Source organism: Bos indicus x Bos taurus, chromosome 15, assembly GCF_003369695.1.
Source record: "Bos indicus x Bos taurus breed Angus x Brahman F1 hybrid chromosome 15, Bos_hybrid_MaternalHap_v2.0, whole genome shotgun sequence".
In the NCBI taxonomy this organism is placed as follows: Eukaryota; Metazoa; Chordata; class Mammalia; order Artiodactyla; family Bovidae; genus Bos; species Bos indicus x Bos taurus.
Genome location: NC_040090.1, coordinates 67,121,726 through 67,139,972, shown reverse-complemented (window position 1 = coordinate 67,139,972; position 18,247 = coordinate 67,121,726). Strand labels below are relative to the sequence as shown.

The window sequence follows — 18,247 nt, the reverse complement described above, 5'->3', positions numbered from 1 at the left end:
GTCCCAAATTTTATCATACCACTCTCAGAATCTGTGAGTGGTATAGATTGACTTTGGGGCTCCCCTCTTATCTTATATTATACTGACTGTAGCTTCAATGGCTAAGATTCATTAAATTATACTATACTTCCCAAATTTATAATTATAATCTTTTATAAGGTTAAATTTTCATTTTGTTTATCTTTTATTTACTTTGAGAAAAACACTAAGATCCCTTAACTCTTTCTTCATACATTGCGTGGCTAAAATCAAGCTATTTTAATTTTTTAACTACATTGAATTACGTGTTTCTGTTAATGTAGAGATTCTGAAGTCTCTATAATTAAAATTGGCTGAGGAGTCTGTCTGCACTGTTATTCTGTGGAGAAGCATTAAGTAGAAGACATGAATCCTTCATGGTCCTTGGGAAGTGGCAATAAGCTTAAAATATTTGTTAATAAACTATTGGAGAGGGATTAGTTTTGTCTATGAACCATTCTGAAAGAAAAGCTTTATAATTTTATATCCTGTGTTGGCCATCAGAGAGGAAGTATTAAGGGTTTGTGTGTTTACACTTAAGAAGAGACTAGAATGTGTGGGATGGAGGGGCATGCAAATCCTTTGTCCCTCAAGCTACAAATAAAATTGACTAGATGAAGTTCAACTATTAACCACTTCAAATTGATGGTAAATGTCATTGAATGCAAATCAGAATGTCTTGAAATCACCACTGTCCTTCACCAGTATCTGAAAGAAATATTTATTAACCCATTGTGATATCACCCCAGATTCTTTCAGACCCTGAATATTTCAGGTGCTGAACAGGGAGAAGCCAGTAAATACTAAAGAAGGTTTTCCCTGTCTACCCTTCAGCAAGCATTATACATTGTTGCTCTTGTCAAGATCTATCCTGAAGTAACTTGAGGGATAAAAGTAGATTGGAGTTTAAGAGGAGAATTTTGACAGTTTGTTTTTGTGCTTGTTTGTGGTGTGGATGTTTCCTGAAGAGAGGAATTCCTTCTGTTTGGGCTCGGACATCCTATAGAGTATCATTACTTATAAGTATTGAAATGAGTGGAGGTCATTTGGCCTTTTCTTACATTTCCAATGCAGATAGATTTAATTTAACAAAATACAGAGACACTATGAATTTATAAAGCTTTGTTGAAAAGAGCTGCTTATAAATTTGTTTATACAAAATTTCTTAAATTTCACACCTAACTCTTTTTAGTTTGGGTATGAGTCGGTTAAGGCAAAAATCTCCCGATGCCTCTTTGGCTGATAATTGGCAGTTACACTTTAAAAAGAAGTGGCTTATTTTGACATGAATTAAAGACAGTTACTTTGAAGTAGAGCCAGTCATTTATAGAGTAGAAAGTACTTAGAGTAAAACACCAATTTTGCATCATGTTTTTGTGGGCTTGTGCTGTGTATAACATGTGTGTCTTTTGATGTAGTGTTTGCATTGTTTTATGAAGAACTCTTTCTCTTACTTAGATGGAAGCTAAATGTTCGTAATAACTCTAGTTTGAAAATTGTATTTAGTTCCAAGACTAACGACAGTTTTTAGTGTAGAGCACTGAATGAAGGTCACATTGGCCACAGAGAAGAGTCCAAGGTGGTTCCTGCCTACAAGATGTTGGCAGTATGGAAGTGGGTGAGAAGGGGCATAAGAAAGTACACAAAATAATAGAATGCAAGTTAGTATTTTCAGAATGCCTTTATTGTAGTACCATTTCTTCAGATAGTCTTATTCATAAGCTCCAATTATAAAAAATGTGTTAAAATGTGTCTGCTATGGGTTAGTTATCTCAGCTTAGCAAGAGGATATGCTATAGCACTTGTTGGAACAGAATTTTTAAAGCTTATGTGTCTCTCTTTCCCTTCTCCCCTCCCTCCCCCCTTTTTTTCTGTCCTTCTTTCTTTCTTTCACTATCAGTAAATGTTTATTTGGAATCTGCTGTGTATAAGACATCACAAATAAGGTTAAATAATATAATTACCATGAGGGAAAACCAGATGAAGCGCAGTGTGGGAAATCATGAGAAAGTGAGGTAGCATCTTGCTAGAGGAGAGAGCAATACCAGATGAGGTTTCATGGAGGAAGTATTGTTTGATAATTAATGGATAACATAAAAGAGTACATTTGACTTTTAGGTCTGTCTCTCACTACTGTACTATAGTGAATAAGGGATAAATACCATGGCTTTAAATAATTCCATTTCTGAGCTCTGTACAAATTGCATTGTAGCTTTTTAGTTAATAACATTTAAACTGATTAGTGTTTCATAACTTAGTTATAGGCTTCTCCACATCTAGTCAACAGTTTAAAGAAAAAACATTAAAAGAGAACAGCTGCTAATTAGAGATCAGATCTTACATATTTACTTATTTGTTCACTCATTTATTCAGCAAGTTCAGCAAAGCAGAATGGGAGAAGAAAAGGATGGATAAAGCAATTGGGTGAGTCTGGGACTCCATATATAATGGGTTGTCAGTCTGAGCCAGAACCAGAACAAAATGTCCTAAGAGCACTGCAAAAAATGGCAAGGATGAAAATCCACTTGTCCTGATGGAAATAAATAATCCAGTTTTGAAAAGGACCTGTTTATGTTATTTGGATTTACTTATATGATTATATGATACTACTTTGCTTGTGTTCTAGTCATAAGGTTTAGAAAGTTATAACTGTATGGAAATGATTTTCAAAAATCATAATTTGGAATTGTATTTGCTAGTTTGCTTTTAAGGATTTCTATCAAGTGTCTAGCTATTAGTTCAAATTTTACTTTAGGACATAATGCCTCATGTCATCCAAAAATATTTCTGAACAGAGTACTTCTTTTTTATGTGCTGGATTTACAGTACCAGAGAAGACTTAAGAATCCATTTGACTTAATTTTGAATAGACATGTGGAAAATGAACTAGAAAATATACCCTGAGTATTAAGATACTAATTTTTCCTCATTTTAAAAGTAATATTTGATTTATTATAGAAAATTTCAAAAATATAGAGAAGTAAACAGAAACACCCTAGTCATATTGCTCTAATATACCCATATTAATATTTTATAGCATTTAATTCTTAGAATATTTTTGTTCACATTTGAATGTATATAATAAAACTTGGCTTGTTCCTTATATATTGTTTTATATCCTGCTTAAGTCATCTTTAGGAATATAGTTTTACTAGCTGTAGTACACGATGAGATTACCATAATTTATTTCACCAATCATGTTCTTTAGGATATGTGAATAATTTACATATCTTTGCCATATAAATGACTATCATTGCATATAAGGCTTTTTCATTTTCTTTTTTTTTCTCATATATTTGGGAATGGAATTAGTAAGTTAAAGCATACAAACTTTCAATTCTCTTGGCAAACATTATTAAAATTTTCTGTTAATAAGATTCAGAGTTTTGATAAGGCTGTGAGGAAGGGAAATCTGCCATTCTCATAATTTAATAGTAATGTAAAAATCAAATTACCATTTTTTTGAGATGCTTACTTCCCATATGTGACACACAGTTGGTGTTGTGGCTTGTACTTTACAGGTACTCGTTTGCAATTGTGGGCATCAATATAACTGATCTGGCATATAATCTACTGGTGAGCGGAGCACTAAAAACTCATTTCTACAACATCGCTCCAGAAGCTCCAACATTATCGCACTTCCAGCAAACATTCTGTAAGTGTCTCGTTGCTTAATTATTGACATAGACTTCTGTAGAGAACACTTTCAGCAAGGGCTGAAGCTGAGAGATCTTTGTGATTTGGTTGCTTTGGAGCCATTGAACTCCTCCTTTCGTTTGTATTTTGTTTTCTCATTCAAAACCACATATTTTCAGGCATCATGAATCTTTTCTCGTTCCCTCCTCTTACCTAATATTCAATGTATCAACTTCCCATCTGACTTAAAGACATCATGGATGTCTTTCTCCCTCTGATCCAGCATGACACTTAACCGTACAGGCTTTGAAAACAGCCTGAGTTGACTCCAGATCTACATTTACTACCCTCCCCTAAACCTCAGCCATCTCATCTATAAAATGGATGCAAAATGAGATGAAGATAAAATGTTTCTTTTATTGGCTAGTCCCATTGTTAGTGCTCCGTGAGCATTAGAAAGAGGAGGTGGGGGTTTAGTGGGGGATACAGATGGTGGTGGAGTTGTTGGTATTAATTTTACCGCTACCACTATTGCTACAGAGGGTAGTGTTTGCAGTTCCTTCTAACTGTAGGTGCTAATAGAGGGAATTATTGTTGACCCTGAACCTGAGGTTGCAGCTGTGCTGAGGTTTCAGATGATAAAGATCAGACTGTTTAGTAGAGTCCTGGTATGCTATTGTCCAGTTTTAAAGGCAGAATCTTAAAATGTAGCTATATGTCGTTATTATCTTTGCAGGCCAGACGTTAACTGGTTTGGAGGAACATAGAAAGATAATCTGCCAAATCATCAAGTAACCCTAAGCAACTTATAGAAGAAATGCCTTTTAAGTTATTTTGTAGTTTTTGTTGTTCAGTCGCCAAATCGCGTCGGACTTTTTGTGACCCCATGGACTGGAGCACGCCAGGCTCCTGTTCATTTAGACATTGCTTATTGCACTGATGGCTTTACTTAAGCTTTTTTTTTTAGCAAGAAACTGTCAAAGTTCTTCTCCTTTTTTTTTTTTTTTTTTTAGCTTTTTTTTTTTCTTCTGTTAAGTTGGTAACCAGATCTGCACTGTTTCTAATTATGGTTGAGACCCCATCATTCCACCCCAAATCTACCACAGGAAAGTGTTGTTCCCTGGTTCATTTTTAAAATGTGATAAAGTCAAAAGTTAACAGATATTTATTTTATTTAGATTCCTAAATTAATAGTGCTTATATTATCTAGGATTCTGTCATCTCTTATATCTGCCTAATCAGGACATCCAGGGCTTCCCTGGTGGCTCAGAGGTTAAAGCGTCTGCCTGCAATGTGGGAGGCCTGGGTTCGATCCCTGGGTCGGGAAGATCCCCTGGAGAAGGAAATGGCAACCCACTCCAGTATTCTTGCCTGGAGAATCCCATGGATGGACGAGCCTGGTGGGCTACAGTCCACGGGGTCACAAAGAGTCAGACACAACTGAGCGAGAGACTTAATCAGGACATCTGCTTTAGAAAGCAGATCCCTAACAGGTGGCATGGAAAGTAAGAAGCAACCTGATTTATTCCACAAGACTCTCCAAAAGGTTTAAGAATTGGCAGCATTAAATATCTCATAAATGAGGGTTAACATAAGACCAAAACTGGCAAGTTTGCTTGAAAATATGTTAAGAATCTCTTAGAGGCCTAAATCCCATTTTCCAAGAGACAGCTTCTGTCCTGACGCCTCCTCAGCAAAGGCTGGTTACTTTCCAGAGAGAGAAAAAGAAAGGGTTTCTGGTCTTATGAGAATCAGGTACAGCTAATGGCAAACCATACTGAAAGTGATGATGAAGACTGAGACCCAGGCTCCTTCTCCTACCCGGTTCCTATCACTTTGGCAGCCAGTCAAGAGATTGACAAAGGCCTTCTCTGAAATCTGAACATCTCAAGAGAAAATAGCTGAAAACGCTGACCTCTGGGTCTGTTCCGTGAAACAGCCTAGCCATATCACTCTACAGTCATGCTCACTATCAGCAAAACCTACCTAGTGCTTAGCACTTCCAATTAACTTTTACTCCAATTGGCTTTTTATTTAGTAAAATACACTGCAGAGAGCCAAATTATTATCAGATGTTTGAGTGAGATGCTTAAAAACATGTCCTTAAATTCTTTGACACTTCTTCTGTTAAAAAGTAGGGTTTTTGTGTTCCTGTCATCCCAGCCCAATTGGGCTGACCAGTTGGTTGACCAGTAGAATAAGCAGAATTCATTCTATGTGACTTCTAGGGCTACATTAGGAAAGGCTTTCATTTGTGGGTAAAGAATATGTGGTACATATATACAATGGAATGCAGTACTACTCAGCCATAAAAAAAGAATGAAATAATGCCATTTGTAGTAACATGAATGCAACTAGAGATTATAATACTAAGTGAAGTAAGTCAGAAAGAGAAAGACAAATACCATATGATATCACTTATATGTAGAATCTAAATTATGACACAAACGAACCTCTCTATGAAACAAAAACAAACCCAGGGATGTAGAGAACAGATTTGTGGTTGCCAAGGAACAGCAGATTGGGGAAGGGATGGAATGAGGTTGGAGTTAGCAGACGCAACTCCAACAAGATAAACAACAAGGTCTTACTGTATATCCTAGGGAACTATATTCAGTATCCTATGATAAACCATAATGGAAAAGAATATTATAAAGAATGTGCATATATGTATAACTGAGTCACTTTAACTATGCAGAAGAAATTAACAAAACATTGTAACACAACTATATATCAATAAAATAATATTTTTAAAGAAAAAAAGTTTTGATCTGGAGATCAAGGATTGAGCTGCCTTTGGAAGCATGAACCACCATTTAAGGGATCTGATTCCTTTGTGTTGTGAGGAAATCCAGGACATACAGAGGAGCCATATGTAGTAATCGAGACTGACAGCCTCAGAGGAGGTCCCAGTGGATAGTCAGCATCCACTAGACATGTGAGTGAATATGCCTCCAAATGATTCCTGCCACCAGCTGTCAAGTCACCACCCCCAACCTTCAGATCTTCCCATTTGAGACTCCAGGCACTGTGGATCCATCCCTCTTATCAGTCAGTCAGTTCAGTTGCTCAGTCATGTCCAACTCTTTGTGACCCTGTGGACCCTTTGAGAGCCCATGGACTTCCCGGTCCATCACTAACTCCCAGAGCACATTAAACTCAAGTCCATTGAATCAATCATACCATCCAACCATCTCATCTTCTATCATCCTCTTCTCCTCCTGCCTTCAATCTTTCCGAGCATTAGAGTCTTTTCCAATAAGTCGGTTCTTTGCCTCAGGTGGCAAAAGTATTGGAGTTTCAGCTTCAGCATCAGTCCTTCCAGTGAATATTCAGGACTGATTTCCTTTAGGCTTGACTGGTTTGATCTCTTTGCTGTCCAAGGGACTCTCAAGAGTCTTCTCCAACGCTAGAGTTCAAAAGCATCAATTCTTTGGCACTCAGCTTGCTTTATGGTCCAACTCTCACATCTATACATGACTAGTGGAAAAACCAGAGCTTTAACTAGACAGAACTTTGTTGGTAAAGTAATGTCTCTGCTTTTTAATATACTGTCTAGTTTGGTCATGGCTTTTCTTCCAGGGAGCAAGTGTCGTTTAATTTCATGGCTACAGTCACCATCTGCAGTGATTTTGGAACCTAAGAAAATAAAGTCTGTCACTATTTACACTGTTTCCCCATCTATTTGCCATAAAGTGTTGGGACCGGATGCCATGATCTTCGTTTTTTGAATGCTGAGTTTTAAGCTAGCTTTTTCACTCTCCTCTTTCACTTTCATCAAGAGGCCCTCTAGTTCCTCTTCACTTTCTGCCATAAGAGTGGTATCATCTGCATATCTGAGGTTATTGATATTTCTCCTGGCAGTCTTAATACCAACTTGTGCTTCATCCAGTCCGGCACTTCACATGATGTACTCTGAATATAAGTTAAATAAGCAAGGTGAGAATATAGAGCCTTGACGTACTCCTTTCCCTATTTGGAACCAGTCTGTTGTTCCATGTCCGGTTCTAACTGTTGCTTCTTGACCTGCATACAGATTTCTCAGGAGGCAGATAAGGTGGTCTGGTATTCCCATCTCTTGAAGAATTTTCCACAATTTGTTGTGATCCACACAGTCAAAGGCTATAGCACAGTCAATGAAGCAGAAATCACGTTTAGAATCCCTCTTATGCCCTTTCCTAATTCCTGATAACCCATTGAATAAATGAGTATATTAAAATGGTTCTTTTAAGCCACAGAATTTTGGAATAATTTCTCAAGCAGCCCTCTGTTCATTTCAGTTCAGTTGCTCAGTCGTTTGTGACTCTTTACAACAACATGGACTGCAGCACACCAGGCATCCCTGTCTATCACCCAGCTCCCAGAGCTTGCTCAAACTCATGTCCATCGAGTCAGTGATGCCATCCAACCAGCTCATCCTCTGTCATCCCCTTCTCCTCCTGCCTTCAATCTTTCCCAGCATCAGGGTCTTTTCAAATGAGTTAGTTCTTCACATCAGGTGGCCAGAGTATTGAAGTTTCAGCTTCAGCATCAGTCCTTCCAGTGAACACCCAGGACTGATTTCCTTTAGGATGGACTGGTTGGATCTCCTTGCAGCCCAAGGGACTCTCAAGAGTCTTCCCCAATACCACAATTCAAAAGCATCAATTCTTCAGCACTCAGCTTTCTTTATAGTCCAATTCTCACATGCATAATGACTACTGGAAAAATTATAGCTTTGGCTAGACAGATCTTTGTCACCAAAGTAATGTCTCTGGTTTTTAATATACTGTCTAGGTTGGTCATAGCTTTCTTCCAAGGAGCAATCATCTTCTAATTTTATGGCTGTGGAGCCCCCCAAAATAAAGTCTGTTACTGTTTCCACTGTTTCCCCATCTATTTGCCATGAAGTGATGGGACCAGATACCATAATCTTCGTTTTTTGAATGCTGAGTTTTAAGCCAGCTTTTTCACTCTCCTCTTTCACTTTCATCAAGAGACTCTTTAGTTCCTCTGTGCTTTCTGCCATAAAAGGGTGGTGTCATCTGCATATCTGAGGTTATTGTTATTTCTCCCAGCAGTCTTGATTCCAGCTTGTGATTCATCCAGCTAAGCATTTCACATGATGTATTCTGCATATAAGTTAAATAAGCAGAGTGACAATATGTAGCCTTAACATACTCCTTTCCCGATTTGAAACCTGTCTTTTTTTCCATTTCTGGTTCTAACTGTTGCTTCTTGACTTGCATACAGATTTCACAGGAGGCGGGTCAGGTGGTCTAGTAGTCCCACCTCTTGAAGAATTTCCGCAGTTGTGATCCACACAGTCAAAGGGTTTGGCATAGTCAATAATGCAGACATAGATGTTTTTCTGGAACTCACTTGCTTTTTCCATGATCCAACGGATGTTGACAATTTGATCTCTGGTTCCTCTGCCTTTTCTAAGTCCAGCTTGAACATCTGGAAGTTCATGGTTCACATATTGTTGAAGCCTAGGTTGGAGAACTTTGAGCATTACTTTGCTAGTCTGTGAGATGAGTGCAACTGTGCAGTTATTTGAACATTCTTTGGCATTGCCTTTCTTTGGGATTGGAATGAAAACTGACCTTTCCAGTCCTGTGGCCACTGCTAAATTTTCAAATTTGCTGGCATATTGAGTGCAGCCCTAGATAGCAAAAACAGTAAGGAAAGCCTCAAGCATGAAAGAGAGTCTAAAGCAGGCAGAAATAAAGCCGCTCTAAAGAAATAGAAACAAGGCAGAGAGAAGAAAACTTTAAAAATGTGTATCATTACTGTCCCCAGGAGATAAGAGCATAATTGCTACTATGAAACACGAACAAGGTGCCATAGAATGAGCACTCAGAGAACAAAAGAGTACTCTTAGAAATTAAAAATCAGATTACATAAATGAAACCTTGAGGGAGAATTAGAAGATAAAGCTGGAAACTCTTCCAGAAAGTAGAACAAGAAATATAGATGGGAAACAGAAAAGAAAGATTTGAAAGGACCATTCTTAGACATCTGTAATAGAAGGGCTAGAAAAAGAACAGTGAAACTAAGGGGAATGAATCAAAGTAGTACATCAAGAAAAATATTCACAACTGAAGGATGACTTTCATATTTCAGCTGGTAAGAACTAGCATAATAGATTAAAATGGATTCACACTCAGGTCCATATCATTGTGAAATTTTATGACTTAGGGAAGAAATGATTCTAAATATTTCCAAGTCTGTCACATAAAGAATTGAGAATTAAGATGGCATTGAACTTCTCAACAGCAACATTTTATTCTAGAAAATGGTAGAATAATGTCTTCAAACATTTGAGAATGTTATTTAAAATCTAAGGGAATATAGTTTCCGATTTAGAATTCTATAACCAGTCTAACTTACTAGTTAAGTGTGGGAATAAAATAAACACATTTTTTAAATACAAGGTCTTAAACATTTTACTTTTTTGTATCTTTATAAGAAAGTTTTTAAAGGATGTATTTCCAGGAAATAAGAGAGTAATCCTTACAGGAATAAGTGGGGTCCAGAAAGCAGGAGATCTATAAAGAAAGAGAAGAGAATCTTCAAAATGAAGGAAGTAAAAAAATCAAGCAATGGAAAATATGTTATTTAGAGATATGGAAGTCAGTAATCAAAGAATCAACTGAATGAATTGAAATGTTTATTTAAAGAAGCAGGAATTAGGATAGGAAGGGTTTCTGGGGTTTTGTTTGTGTTTTGTAACAAAACTTCTAAACTATTTGACTCTATGTATAGTTTGACGCTCATCATCATTAATTGGGCTTTCCTTGTGGCTCAGCTGGTAAAGAATCCGCCTGCAGGGCAGGAGACCTGGGTTCGATCCCTGGGTTGGGAAGATCCCCTGGAGAAGGAAAAGGCTACCCACTCCAGTATTCTGGCCTGGAGAATTCCATGGACTGTATAGCCCTTGGGGTCTCAAAGAGTTGGACACAACTGAGTGACTTTCACTTTCACTTTCATCATTAATTATTGGGGCTTCCCTGGTGGTTCAGTGGTAAAGAATCTGCCTGCAAATGCAGGAAGTTAGATCCCTGGATTGGGAAGATACACTGGAGGAGGAAATGGCAACCCACTCCAGTATTCTTGCCTGGGAAATCCCATGGACAGAGGAGCCTGGCGGGCTAGTCCACATGGTTGAAAAAGAGCTGGACATGACTTAGCGACTAAACAACAGCATCACTAATTATTAGAGAAATATAAATCAAAACTACAATAAGATTTCACCTCACTCTGGTCAGAATGGCCATCATAAAAAAATCTACAAATAATAAATGCTGGAGCGGGCATGGAACAAAAGGAACCCTCCTACACTGTTGGTGAGAATGTAAGTTGATACAGCTACTATGGAGAACAGTGTAGACGTTCCTTAAAAAAAAAAAAAAAAAAAATAGAACTGCACTCCCATTCTTGGGCATATATCCAGAGAAGACTATAATTCAAAAGGTTACATGCACGCCATGTTCATTGCAGCATTATTTACAGTAGCCAAGGAATGGAAGCAACCTAAATGTCCATCAACAGATGAATGGATAAAGAAGATATGATATAGACAGATGGATAGATACACACACACACACAATGCAGTATTACTCAGACATAAAAAAAGAATGAAATAATGCCAATTATAGCAGCATGGATGGACCTTGAGATTATCCTACTAAATGAAGTTAACCAGGCAAAGACAAATATCATATGATATAGCTTTTATGTGAAATCTGAAAAAAATACAAATGAACTTAGTAACAACAACAAAAAAGATAGACTGACCCACAGCAGTGGAAAACAAATTATGGCTACCAAAGGGGAAAGGTGGGGAGGTTAACTTAGGAGGTTGGGATTTACTTATACACACTATACATAAAATAGATAACTAAGCAGGACCTATTGTATAGCATAAAAGTATACTGACTATGTTGTAATAACCAAAAAGGGAAAGAATATGAAAAAGAATAGGTATATATATGTATAACTGAATTATTTTGCTGTACACCTGAAACTAATAACAACATTGTAAATCAGCTGTACATCAATAAGTTCATTGACTATTCTAAAGCTTTTGACTGTGGATCACACAAACTGTGGAAAATTCATCAGAGATTGGAATACCAGACCATCTTACCTGCCTCCTGAAAAACCTGTATGTAGGTCAAGAAGCAACAGTTAAAACTGGACAGGGAACAATGGACTGGTTCCACATTGGCAAAGGAGTAGGTCAAGGCTGCATATTGATATTGTCACCCTGCTTATTTAACTTCTGTGCAGAGTACACCGTGCAAAATGCCAGGCTGGAAGACTCACAAGCTGAGATCAAGATTGCCAGGAGAATTATCGACAACCTCAGATATGCAGATGATTCCACTCGACAGAAATTGAAGAGGAACTAAAAAGAGTCACTTGATGAGGGTGAAAGAGGAGAGTGAAAAAACTGGCTTGAGACTCAACATTAAAAAAACTAAGATCATGGCATTCGGTCCCATCATTTCATGTAAATAGATGGGGAAAAAGTGGAAACAGGGCAGATTTTATCTTCTTGAGCTGTAAAATCACTGCAGATGGTGACTGTAGCCACAAAATTAAAAGATGCTTGCTCCTTGGAAGAAAAGCAATGACAAACCTAGACAGTGTATTAAAAAGCAGAGACATCACTTTGCCGACAAAGATCCATAGAGTCAAAGCTGTGACTTTGCCAGTAGACATATATGGATGTGAGAATTGGACCATAAAGAAAACTGCCCAAAAAATTGATGCTTTTGAATTGTGGTGCTGGAGAAAAAGACTCTTGAGAGTCCATTAGACACCAAGGAGATCATACCAGTCAATCCTAAAGGAAACAAATTCTGAATATTCATAAGGACTGATGCTAAAGCTGAAGCTCCAGTACTTTGACCACCTATGTGAAGAGCCAATTCACTGGAAAAGACGCTGATGCTGGGAAAGATTGAGAGTAGGAGGAGAAGGGCAACAGAGGATGAGATGGTTGGATAGTATCAGAACTGAGTAGACATGAATTTATGCAGACTCTGGGAGATAGTGAAGGACAGGGAAGCATGGCATGCTACAGTCCATGGGGTCACAGAGAGTCAGACACAACTTAGCAACTGAACAGCAAAAACATGTATAACTTGAATAAAAAAGCAAATTTTAAAATACTTAAATTTTCATGACTTATTAATGGAAAGTGAAAGTCTCTTGTATTTGTGATTACAGCTCTTACTTTGACAACTAGGTGATTATATTTACTCCTATAATAGAGGGACTAGGCCTCTTTAGAAGAAGCTAACTGCCCTGGATTTTTTATTCCTCTATCAAACGTAATCCGTTCTGCACATCTCCTCTGTAATATTCTTGCAGTTACCTGTGTCCTTAGGTATGCTTCTGTTGTGTACTAATCAAATGCAGTGAAGCAAAACCAGGACACAGTCAGGCAACAACAAATTTGCTGCAGTCCTGGGTTGGAAAGGCAAGTTTGTATTCCGAACAGGCATTTCATCTAGGTGAACGAATATATAAGAGCTCTGTTACTTTGACTTTACAGTATTACTCAGTGAGCACTGACTGCGCTGCCACGTCAATGTGCTATGAGAATTACATTCGATCTAAAGCTCCACTGAACGTGCAGCTGCATTGAAATGAAATGAGATTAGGTGTAGTGAGCAGAAGGAAGTACAATGGCCACAAGAGAAAAAAGAATTAGCTTTTCTTTGACCTTCAAAAGAAGGAACTATACACAGGAATAATAACCAGAAGAAGTGAATCCACTGGAAAAGGCAGTTTATTTCATGTCCTAGCTTCCAGCCATAATTGTGTGATTGTACACCATTCAGGTATCTGTTTAAACCCGCTGTCCTCATCTGTAAAATTTAGACTTATCTGCATTTCCTATTCTATAAAGCTGTTGTAAGAATTAAATAAGACTGTAAGCAATAAAACTGTAAGCAATTAAAAAAGAGACTGGCTTCTCTTTCCTTCCTCTGCTCTCCATGTCATTATGTTAGCTTCCTTAGCTAACAAATCATTATCTGAAATTTTCTGCCTTGGTCCCTCTCCAAAAAACTGAGAGTTGGGGAGCATGGAGCTCTACCTTATCCTTGTATCTGTTACATGTTTGTTAATTAGCAGATGAGCCAATTGGTCAGTAAGCCAAATGGATTTGTGAACACTCTGTAATGTTATACAAATGAGTGAAGTTTTGTGATTATGATATGTACCCTGGAAGCCAAGCCACCATTTTCACATTTTGATTAGAATAATGTTACAGTGTCTAATTATTTTTCTGATGTGATAGAGAAAGAAAGTCTCAGGGAATCGGTTTTCAAGATTTACAGCTTGACTTTTGTAGCCTTGAGAGGGAGGAGAATGGTGTTAGATTATTAAAAAACCCCTCCACCTTCAACTCTTATTCCAGTCATTTAAACCTTTCAAAATGTTTTCCTAAAGTTGCCTGTAAGGTAGAAAAATGGTGAAACCAAATGGATTTGTATTCTTCTAAAACCCCTGTGCCGTCTTAGATAACATTCAGAGTGAGTGAAATTCACACTGTGGAAAAAGAATTCCTCATTAAAGAATTTTTCACAGTGCCTGTTTATTGTCAACAGTGGTAAATAAAGCAAAGCTAGTAGAGGCAATGGTATTCAGTGGAGCTATTTTAAATCCTGAAAGATGATGCTGTGAAAGTGCTGAACTTAATATGCCAGCAAATTTGGAAAACTCAGCAGTGGCCACAGGACTGGAAAAGGTCAGTTTTCATTCCAATCCCAAAGAAAGGCAATGCCAAAGAGTGTTCAAACTACTGCACAATTGCACTCATCTCACAGGCTAGCAAAGTAATGCTCAAAGTTCTCCAAACTAGGCTTCAATAATATGTGAACCATGAACTTCCAGATGTTCAAGCTGGACTTAGAAAAGGCAGAGGAACCAGAAATCAAATTGCCAACATCTGTTGGAACATCAAAAAAGCAAGAGAGTTCCAGAAAATCATCTACTTCTGCTTTATTGACTATGCCAAAGCCTTTGACTGTGTGGATCACAACAAACTGGAAAATTCTTCAAGAGATGGGACTACCAGACCACCTGACCTGCCTCCTGAAAATCTGTATGCAGATCAAGAAGCAACAGTTAGAACTGGATATGGAACAACAGACTGGTTCCACATAGGGAAAGGAGTATGTCAAGGCTGTATATTGTCACCCTGCTTATTTAATTTATATGCAGAGTACATCAGCCAAAATGCTGGACTGGATGAAGCACAAGCTGGAATCAAGATAGCCAGGAGAAATATCAATAACCTCAGATATGCAGAGGACACCACCCTTAAGGCAGAAAGTGAAGAAGAACTAAAGAGCCTCTTGATGAAAGTGAAAGAGGAGAGTGAAAAAGTTGGCTTAAAGCTCAACATTCAGAAAACTAAGATCATGGCATCCAGTCCCATCACTTCATGGCCAATAGATGGGGAAACAATGGAAGCAGTGACAGACTTTATTTTTTGGGCTCCAAAATCACTGCAGATGGTGACTACAGCCATGAAATTAAAAGACACTTGCTCCTTGGAAGAAAAGCTATGACCAACCTGGACTGCATATTAAAAAGCAGAGACATTACTTTGCCGACAAAGGTCTGTCTAGTCAAAGCTCTGGTTTTTCCACTAGTCATGTATAGATGTGAGAGTTGGACCATAAAGAAAGCTGAGCGCCGAAGAATTGATGCTTCTGAACTGTGGTGTTGGAGAAGACTCTTGAGAGTCCCTTGGACTGCAAGGAGATCAAACCAGTCAGTTCTAAAGGAAATCAGTCCTGAATATTCAATGGAAGGACTGGTGCCGAAGCTAAAACTCCAATACTTTGGCCACCTGATGTGAAGAACTGACTCATTGGAAAAGACCCTGATGCTGGGAAAGATTGAAGGCAGGAGGAAAAGGGGATGACAGAGGATGAGCTGGTTGGATGGCATCACTGACTCAATGGACATGAGTTTGAGCAAGCTCCAGGAGTTGGTGATGGACAGGGAAGTCTGGTGTGCTGCAGTCCATGGGGTTGCAGTGAGTTGGACACTACTGAGTAACTGAACTGAACTGATTCACCTTTCAGTGTTAAATGTGGTAGAGGTCACAGTTGGGAAGCAGAATACAGTAAGTAGGTTCTCATATAAAATACTTAGCATTTATTCCAAAATGTCCCCGATCTAGACAACATTTTTGAGACAAAAAGATTTTAATATGAAATTATGGTTCAAAGCAAAAGTGTCTTATTAACAATTTCGTGTAGTTTAATGACCAGTCTGTATTGTTCAGAGTTGATTTATAGTTTTCATTGTCTCATAATAGTCAAAATGCAATTGCTTGACTTGTCAGGGTAATTTAAAACTTGATTCAAATCAAATTTCAAGAGAAAAAAGGCTGAGTGGAGTACTTTTGAAAAATCAGACCATTATGTTAATTTAACTAGGAGGGGAAGAATGAAGTAGTTACTGTCTACCTTTCAGAATATGTTCCAGATGTTATTCATATTCTAGAAATGGCAGAATTGATTTTTTCCAGTATTCTTGCCTGGGAATCCCAGGGACAGAGGAACCTGGTGGGCTGCCGTCTTATGGGGTCACACAGAGTCCAACACGACTGAAGCGACTTAGCAGCAGCTCTAGAAGAGTGAGAATAATTCTGGGACCAGGTGCAAAAATCTTGTAGATTGGTAGCTTCTACTTGCACTAGTTTTAAAGAATAATTTTTAACACTAGTGTTTATTGCATTTGCACTCTATAGTTGCTGATACTTGGTTTGACATCTCTTTCAGCATTCAGGGTGATTTTGAATAAGATTAAGGATTTTTTTTTTTCCTCTTGCATTCTTGTCACTTATCCTATCTCTAACAGGTTATCTGATGCACGAGTTTCATAAGTTTTGGATTGAAGAGGACCCTATGGACATAATGGAATTTAATCGTGTGCGAGAGAAATTCCGCAAGAGGATCATAAAACAGCTGCAGAATCCAGACATGGCATTGTGCCCGCACTTTGCTGCCTCAGAAGGTTTAATCAACATGTAGTCACCCACACTTGTTTCAATGGATAGCCCGGAACACTGCCTCATTATTGTGTTAGATCTCTGCTTAGGTCCTGGCTCATGCACTGAATGCACTCAGTGATTGTATGCATGCCTTTTGTTACAGTGTTTTCATATCTTGGTCATAATTACCAGATCCCCAGATACCACCATGTCTGGAGTATCTGTCCTCCAGTGACTGCTCATATTGTGGCATCATGCAGTGTTACATCTTGCCTTGACACCCAGTATGGAGAGAGTTTTCTATTTTTTTAAATTGTCTTCCTCTCACTCATAATTTAGCATTGAAGAATTGTATTTCTCTAGCTGTATTTTATATGTAAAAGATTTAGCTGAATTTTGTTCTGTGAAAGCCTTTTAATTTATTGATATGTTTTGTGACTACAGCTGCTAGCTCTTCAGACCAGGTTCATGCTTGGACCTCATTCCAATAAAGTATAAGACTTTAAAATGATACAAACAGACACATGATAAGATAAATCATTATTACAAACACCCCTGCACTTCATGAAAATGTAACAAGGCTTACAAGAAGCAAATTTAGGTAGGTGTTGTTTTTGTCTGAAGTACTACAGAATTATATTATAATTTACCCCCAGTTGTAATTGTGGCATTGTCATCGGGACATCATATTATTTTATTCTCATAATTTTTCTGGCTTGGATGCCTAAATATATTTATGATGCTTCAGCCTCAGAAAAGAAGTATGCATACTGCAAATGCTGCAAAAGCTTTTTCACTGCCTGCCTCTTGCTGAACTCAGAGTTAAACCCAGGCCCTGTTGTGATCCAAGCATCTTTGCTTGGGGCACTGAGTGCTGGCTGGTTTGTTGTCTATGTCAAAAAGTAATATTAAAAAATTTTTTTGCAAGAAAATGTGTTGCAAGAGAAGAACCTGACTTATGAAACTAATGGCCCTGTCTTTTATCAATGGAAGAAGTAAATTGCTTGGCAGGGGAACAAAATCAAATCATTTCGAAACTGCTTAAAGTCATTTTAAAAACCATGATTTAGTTCAGAGTTATGATTATAGTCTGTTGAATAGTATTTACCATGGCATTTCATCCCCATGGTATTTTATACCTTCTGACTATCAATTTTAGTATTATTAGACATTTGTGTAATCATTTGCTTATTTAAGTGAATTTTGAGTACGGCCTAACTCAGTTATGAATAAATTACCTGTCATTCTACTATAATGTATAGTGGATTTCATTTTAATATTTTTGTGTTTGTACACCTTCTGAATATGCAAATATGCGGGTGGGTAGAATGTCAAAAACTGACAACCTGGAGCTAAATATAAATCATGAGTAACCAGGTATGAATTACAGTGTGTTATGTCTGAGAGATTGCTTTTATTTAACTAACCTTGAGGCCTGATGTTGCTTTAATGAATGAATAAGATCCAGCTTTTTCTTTGCAACTTCCTTTAAAGCCTAATTTCTCTACTGTTAGCTGATATAGAAGATTTTAAGGTGCCTGTTGTTTCCAGTCCATTCCAGCTCCTCTAGGATTTTGCTGTCCT

The 18,247-nt window shown here is 37.8% G+C and overlaps 1 protein-coding gene across 5 annotated transcripts in view; it reads left to right on the top strand.

Annotated features, from left to right (window-relative positions):
- The window catches only part of ELMOD1 (ELMO domain containing 1), an 86,359-nt gene extending 68,312 nt beyond the window's left edge, over positions 1-18,047 (top strand). For 4 of the 5 annotated variants that reach the window (XM_027563850.1, XM_027563853.1, XM_027563851.1 and 1 more), the window contains 3 exons: positions 2,392-2,442; positions 3,540-3,673; positions 16,531-18,047. In XM_027563850.1, the coding sequence (XP_027419651.1) occupies positions 2,392-2,442; positions 3,540-3,673; positions 16,531-16,703 (358 nt within the window). In that variant the 3' untranslated portion in view covers positions 16,704-18,047. The remainder of the gene's footprint in view (positions 1-2,391; positions 2,443-3,539; positions 3,674-16,530) is intronic. The other variant, XM_027563849.1, reaches the window with a different exon arrangement.
- Positions 18,048-18,247: the final 200 nt, after the last annotated feature.